The sequence below is a fragment of the Aegilops tauschii genome, chromosome 1 (genome assembly GCF_002575655.3).
Source record: "Aegilops tauschii subsp. strangulata cultivar AL8/78 chromosome 1, Aet v6.0, whole genome shotgun sequence".
Taxonomy (NCBI): Eukaryota; Viridiplantae; Streptophyta; class Magnoliopsida; order Poales; family Poaceae; genus Aegilops; species Aegilops tauschii.
This window is the reverse complement of record NC_053035.3, coordinates 322,851,301-322,858,416: the sequence shown is the minus strand read 5'-3', so window position 1 is coordinate 322,858,416 and position 7,116 is coordinate 322,851,301. Positions and strand designations below refer to the sequence as shown.

Genomic DNA, 7,116 nt, shown 5'->3' with positions numbered 1-7,116 from the left:
ATAAAACAAGCATTTTGGAACACACATTTAGTAAATTAGCATCCATTCTAAACAAGCATTTTGGAACACACTCCAGATATGTTTGTTGAATTCTAACCTCAACAGGACAGACAAGAAATCTACGACCATAGCCATAGCCCTCACAGCAAACTCTTCTTGCTGGGTTCAGAAAGTGACAACATTGGTCACTAGTGTCAATGCCATTGAAAACAGCACCAGGGGAGGATGGAGGTATACTCCAATCAAAGTCTGGAAGTATTGCAGTCCCCTACAATCATATCCAACCAAAACATCTTCAGAAAGTTACCACATTGAGTACAACATTGAAAGAAATTCACTACATCTTGCAAGTCTGCAAGAATCAACATCTACAATCATATCCATTCACTACAAATTTTCACTGTCCATCTTCAAATTGAGGAGAGGGTACACACCTTGCAAGAATCAACATCCATGTAGCGCACCTCGCCGGTGATCTTCGCCCAGGGCTCGCCGCCCTTCGTCTTGTCGGCGCCCGCGAGGTCACATCCATGGAGCGGGCGACGCTGGCCAGACGACGATGTTGCCCCTGCCCCACGGCGTCCTACCTGCTCCGTCCATCCTGAAGATGTCGACCCCTTCATGTCGCACGAGCCGGCGGTGGAAGCGAGAGGACGGCGCTGGCGTGGCCGGAGCAGCGTCGGAGTGGACAGAGAGGGGCGGCGGTGGAGTGGACAGAGAGGAGCTCGGGGCTAGCGATTTGTAAATGGGGAACGGGCAGGAGGGGTTGCAGGAGCGCAGTGTAAAAAAACAAAACTGGAGGGCCTTTATGCAAAATTACCAGAGCCAACGTGGCATGCCAAATGTCGCCTCCACAGCTCTTTTCTATGATTTTGTTACAACAGTCAAGTTGGAGGGGCACTTTTGTGGGGTTTTTTAGTTTTTGTATGAATCTATTCCCACCCCTACAAGTTTATGTACCAATTGTGGTATTAACTCCGCACAGCAGCAGGGACGTGATGTTTCTCAGCTCGAGCTTATATATATAATTGTTTTCTTTTTCGTGGCAAACATTGGCAAATGTTCTGTGTGCTTGTAAAATTTCATCATCAAAAGACATTTGTGGAAGTCATAGCAAAAAAATAAAAATAAAAGTTAATGCTCCAGGAGTGCTAGTTTCAAAAGTATTTTCGAGTGCTGATTTTGTTGTTTTTCCCACGACTTCAACGGATGTTATTCCATGGTGAAGTTTTGCAAGCACTCCAAACATTTGCTACATGGAGTACAGTTTTTGTTTTTGTTTTTGCCACGACTTCCAAGAATGTAATTTCATGCTAAAGTTTTGCAGGCGTACAAAAAACTTGTAAAGTTTATCACAAAAAAGTTCATTTTTTTACTTTTTTTTGATTTTACTGTTCATCAGGGTGCATTTGAGCTCGGGGTCAGATTAGAACTTTTGCATGCACAACAGATTCATCTCCTTTCCTTAGCAAAATGGAAAAACACGGCGGCGGGGACGTGATGTTTGTGAGCTCAAATAAGCTCGGCTGAACAGTAAATCCTAAAAATAATTAAGATATTTTTTCTTTTTCGTGGAAAATATTTTGGGTGCTTGTGAAATTTTATCATGAAAAGACATTTGTGGAAGTCATAGAAAAAAAACAAAATTGATGCTCCAAAAGTGCTATTTTCAAAAGTACTTTTGAGTGCCGATTTTGTTGCTTTTCCACGACTTCAATGGATGTCATTCCATTGTGAAGTTCTGCAAGCACTCGAAACATTTGCTAAAGTTCGACACACACAAAATTCAGATCCCTTCGAATTTGTTGACATTTCTTTTTCAAATTTATTGTTCATTCCGAGCTCATTTAAGCTCGGGGGAAGAAGAGGACTTTCTAAGCTATGTTGAGGCAAGGGGGGGGGGGGGGCTAGAAAATTATGAAGAATTTTTTATAGCCTTTTGCACCCTCAGATCTTTGTCATTTATGTTTCGCGGCCGCTGGTTTTTGTAGATGCTCTGGCGCATGTGTCGGCGTTGCTAGGCCGAGAATGGGGGTGTGATAGAGAGAGAGACGCATGTGGTCTGGCGCGCACATGAGCGTGCACAGAGAGAGAAGATGGGTGGGCACGTTGGAGGCCTGCCCCTGTGCTGGGGTACCCTGTAGCAGACTAGCTTCCGCTTCGCTCCGCACGCTAATCCTCTACTCCCCCTAATCGCACCACCTTAAACTGTCTCTCTCTCTCTCTCTCTCTCTCTCTCTCTCTCCTATGTCCGTCTCTCCATTAAATTATCTTGCAACCGCCCTTCCTGCTACTGGCGACTGAAAGAAGCTCGCTCTTCAAAGCCCAGCGCGCACTATTTCTTCTCCGCCCAGCTCACCTCCTCTCTCGTTCGCATCACTTTATAAACCTTCTCCCACACTCACACTCTTCACTGCTAGCTTAGCTCGTACTGGAACGGCCAGTGCCAGTGTTCTTTAAGTACGCAGTACACAAGCTCGTAGCTCTCCTGGGGGCTGGAATGGCGTCGGAGTGGGAAATGGCCATGGGCGTGGAGCTCGGCATGGGAATGGGCTCGTACCACAACGCCTCCAACGTCCACGCCGCGCCCATGGGCCACCAGGCCGGCGGCTACGCCGCGGCTGCTCACCATTTCTACGGGATGCAGCCCATGCGCGACGCCAACATGCGCGTGGATGAGCTTCTGGACTTCCCCACCGCGGGCGCCCACGACTTCTTCCCCGCCGCGCCGGACAACGCGCTCCACCACCACCACCACCTCGGCGCCGGCGTGGGCGAACTGTCGGCCACCACCCCGTCCGCCACGTCGTCGGATCACCAGACGTCCATGCTCTCCTTCGCCGACGAGTTCTACATACCTGTAAGCACCGCATAATTGACGAACGCGCGGCCCTTACAGATGAAATTATGCATACATGCACGCATGATCGTCAAATCGTCTGCATTCTGACACTCGTGATCATCGAACTGCTGACCTTACCTGAATGTACATGTATGTGTGTGTTTCAGAGCGAGGAAGCTGCGGAGCTCGAATGGCTATCCAAGTTCGTGGACGACTCCTACTCGGACATGCCGAATTACTCATCGGCCGCGCATGCGGCAATGGCGGCGGCTAACGCGGCGAACAACGGCGGTGGCAGCTCGGCTGGTCAAGACAGCTGCGTCACAGCGGTGCCAGGCCGCGGAGCGCGAAGCAAGCGGTCGCGCGCGAGCGCCGCGGCCGCCGCCGCATGGCACTCCCTCATGCCGCACCCGCCTTCGCAGCCATCGCCCTCGTCCTCGTGTTCATCGTCCGACTTCCCGTCCTCAACGACGGCACGACCTAGCGGCTCCAACTGCGGCGGTCGCGGCAAGAAGCATGGACCCGTTGCCGGCGCGGAGGTGGGCCTGGTGGAGGGCGGCGTGCGGCGCTGCACGCACTGCGCGTCGGAGAAGACGCCGCAGTGGCGAACGGGGCCCCTGGGGCCCAAGACGCTGTGCAACGCGTGCGGTGTGCGGTTCAAGTCTGGACGGCTGGTGCCGGAGTACCGGCCGGCGGCAAGCCCCACGTTCCTGCTGACACAGCACTCCAACTCTCACCGCAAGGTCATGGAGCTGCGCCGCCAGAAGGAGCTCGTTCTCATCCGCGGCAGCCACCGTCTGGACGCGGCGGCGGCGGCTGGCCCCGGCCCCGGGGTGACCGTGAAGCCGGAGCTCATGTTCCATGACTACGGCATATGTTGATCGCTTGAGCCGGACGTACGGATGTACTCCTAGCTAGTTAGCCGTGCATCATCGCGCGCCTGCACGCAGCCTAGCTAGCTAGCTAGACCCCTTTGCAAAATTCCCAGGCCTCCTTTTCTCACTTTTCGCTTTTTCCCCATATATTTTGCATCTTTTTGTTAATTAATTTGTTGGTACCTACCTCCCTTCCAAGTTCTACTACGAGTGATGAATATCAAGTTCTGTTGGTACAATTGCCATCGTGGCCAATCCATAATTCTCAAGAACTTCATAAAATCACGCTAAAATTATTAATCTAACGGTTAAAATCTACCTGAGTTTCACGGATTATTCTTTGAGTGTCAGGATTCGTCTCTGCTTCCTACAAAAATCATCAAATTGACTGCTTTTTTCCTTGGCAAAATCTGAGTGGTGTTACTGCCGGTCATGCAAGAAGCTCGAGTGCCACTACCTACAGTACTGAGAGCCTGCGCGTTCGGTCTGTTATTTCTCGTTAGCACCAGCCAGTGTCTTGGCTCACTGGGTTGCTGCAGCTTTTCTCCGTGGTTACTGCACTGGTACTCCACGGACTTTATTTCTCACCGGTAGGTCAAGCATTTTAATGGCGAGAAAAAGAAAGACGAGTGTGAGAGCCGGGAATGGTGGGTGGCTCGGCACGTGACTTGGGCCCACCGTGGAGCTTTCCGGCAGGGGAAAGAGTGGGCAACGTTCCGGTCACGTGATGTGCCCGCCCTCATTACGCTTCTCTTCTCTCTTCACTTATTAGCAGGAGTGGCAGGGGTGTAACTTTTTTTCCTTTGCCGTCTAGCTTCTCCGTGGGGCTGGGCAGGACGGCACGATAAGTAAAGATGGCTTGGGGCGGAGCCCCGTTGCAGCCATGGAGTGCAGATGTGTGCAATGCAGCCTGCCGACTTCCATGTGCGCCTTCCTTTGGGTGCACGTCCGCATGTTGCGCCGACTTTTGTTGGAACTGCACAAGCGCTGCTCGACAGCCATGTGACGTGTGCTCGGGAAGTCGGAGTAATAATCAATGGGAGTGCCTAATTAACGGATATAATGTTTTTCTTTTCTTTCTCGCTTTACCATGTCTATATACAAACTTTCTTCCTTGTATCGCAACAAAACCATCTTTCTATTTCTACTAGCAAACATATTCGTGCAGTGCAACAGCAAATCAAACAATGATACACGTCTCAAATGTGATAAGCATTCTCAGGTGCACGCCCTATATTTTAACATGACAACCAATGGCCATTCAGCGTGAAAGGTGAGCTGCAAAAACAATAAATCGATTGAGGATAGGGTTTTTGGGATGCCAAGCATGCAATGTTGTCCCCCAAGTCAAATTAGTTGAGCTTATTAGTTCATTCTGGAATTTAGAATAAAATTTGAAGAAATAGCATATAATTAATAAATTTGGACCTGATGTCCTGAGCTATATTTAAAAGTAAATCGTAAAGGATTCATATTATGAACAAATTTGAAAGTAATGATATCATCAGGTAGATTAATCTGGAGTATCTGTGGCAGCAAGCAAAACATGCTTGTTTTTGTTAGGCGAGATCAGGATTGATATCTGGTCGTGACCTCCTTCCCTTGTCCCCCAAATCCAACATTGTTCCTTTCTGGTCCATGTCATTTGTGGCCGACCATCAACCGCTTCACATTGGTGGGCGTTGGCATGCAATGGCGGTGGCCGACCCACTGTACACAACAACGTGTAGGCATATGTTCCTACACGTACATATATAAGGCTAAGCTAGATAGTATTTTTTTTCTTTAAAAAGGAACAAAAGCTAGCTAGTAGTTTTTTCTGTAAAAAGGAACAAAAGCCAGCTAGGCATTTTAAATGGGTAGAAATGAACATCCCCTATGGTGCCAATGAAAGATTTTGTGAGAGCATCGAACTATCCTATCTAGTCAATTCAAATGGGTAGGAAACATATATAATAAACTATTCAAAATACCCCATCAAAGAAAAGCATTAATTAAAGGTGAATCCTAAACATAACTTGAAAAAGATTAACATGAAAGATAATATCATATTTAAAATTTACACATTTTTCTGAGCGATTTTCATATATAACAGGTTAAATTTGGTGTTAAGGTTTGTATGATATGAATATTTTAAAAAGTATTTGAATCTGTCAAAAAAAAGGAGAGAAAAGTATACAGAGAGTAGTTCAGCCTAATTGGAAAGTGTGCAGCCCATCTGCTAGGCGACCCTTTGAGCGAGGTAACTCTATCTTACGCCAACCGGAATTTAGAAAAAAAAAGCAAAAAAGGGGGAGTAGCGAAAATTGAACTCAGGTCTCCCGATTAGAAGAGCCAGGCTATGGCCAGCCGGGCTCTTGTTCACTCATGATGCATGAGGGGATACCTGAACACACTGGCGGAGCTTAGTGTAGACCAAGGGGGGCCATGGCCCCCCCCCCCCTTAGTTTTGGCATTCATTCAATAGCATGCTAGCTTTTAGGCCTAATTAGTGTTTCAACGAGTGATTAGCCCCTCCTAGCCTACTAATTTGTTCCCTTCGAGTCATGGCCCCCTCTTAAATTTTGCTCAAGCTCCGCCACTGCCTAAACATGAATAAATAAGGACGACCAACGGCTTGAAGAAAAACCAAATTGTTTTTTCACTTACTGGTGGCACTGGATGTAATTCATGGAATCGTTAGGGCAATTTCATGACGGGCAGGCAGAAGCCCTAATCCATTTATTAATAGGTATAGATTAAAATGCGCAGAGCTCCTCCCGTATTTTGAAAAACAAAAAAATCTGATGCAACATCAATAGGATACGGCTTCGCCAAACTAGGCTCCCGATGTCCCAATTTGGGCCGGCCCACAGTCGCTCCGCTTTTTCTTCTCTTTTCAATATTTTTTAACAGTTTCTGTTTTTATTTCTTTTTTTCTCTTTCTTGTTTTCCTTTTTTATTTCTTTAATTTTGCTTTCCTTTTCGTGTATTATACGAAGTTCATTGCGTGATTATATACAAAACTGTTCATTGTATATTTAAGGAAAGTTCACCATATATTAAGAAAATGCTCAACATATTTTTTAAATGTTCACTGTGTATTTAAAAAATGTTCAGCGTATATCATAAAATGTTCAATGTGTATTTAAATATTGTTCAGAGTATATCATATATTGTTCATTGTGTAATTTAAAATTGTTCAGCGTATATCACAAAAATGCTCAGTGTGTATTTAAATATTGGTCAACGTACATAACAAACAATTTTAATACGTATTTAAATATTGTAAAGCGTAGATCACAAAAAATTGTTCAGTGTGTATTGAAAAAATGTTTAGTGTATATTAGAAAATTGCCCAATATATATTTAAAAAATCAGGTTTTAAAATTTATTCGAATTTAGAAATTTATTAACTGT

General features: G+C 46.3%; 1 protein-coding gene across 1 annotated transcript; it reads left to right on the top strand.

Moving 5' to 3' along the window:
- The first annotated feature begins 2,290 nt into the window (after nt 1-2,290).
- Nucleotides 2,291-3,956, top strand: LOC109741653 (GATA transcription factor 4). Its single transcript, XM_020300727.4, has 2 exons — nt 2,291-2,860; nt 3,010-3,956. The coding sequence occupies exons 1-2, from the start codon at nt 2,501-2,503 to the stop codon at nt 3,721-3,723; spliced, it is 1,074 nt and encodes a 357-aa protein (XP_020156316.1). The 5' UTR covers nt 2,291-2,500; the 3' UTR covers nt 3,724-3,956.
- Nucleotides 3,957-7,116: the final 3,160 nt, after the last annotated feature.

Bases quoted from the DNA above. Each gene is read 5' to 3' on its own strand.
- LOC109741653 (XM_020300727.4), top strand. From the start codon at position 2,501: ATGGCGTCGGAGTGGGAAATGGCCATGGGCGTGGAGCTCGGCATGGGA. The intron at 2,861-3,009 runs GTAAGCACCGCA...TGTGTGTTTCAG, and splicing joins CCGACGAGTTCTACATACCT to AGCGAGGAAGCTGCGGAGCT.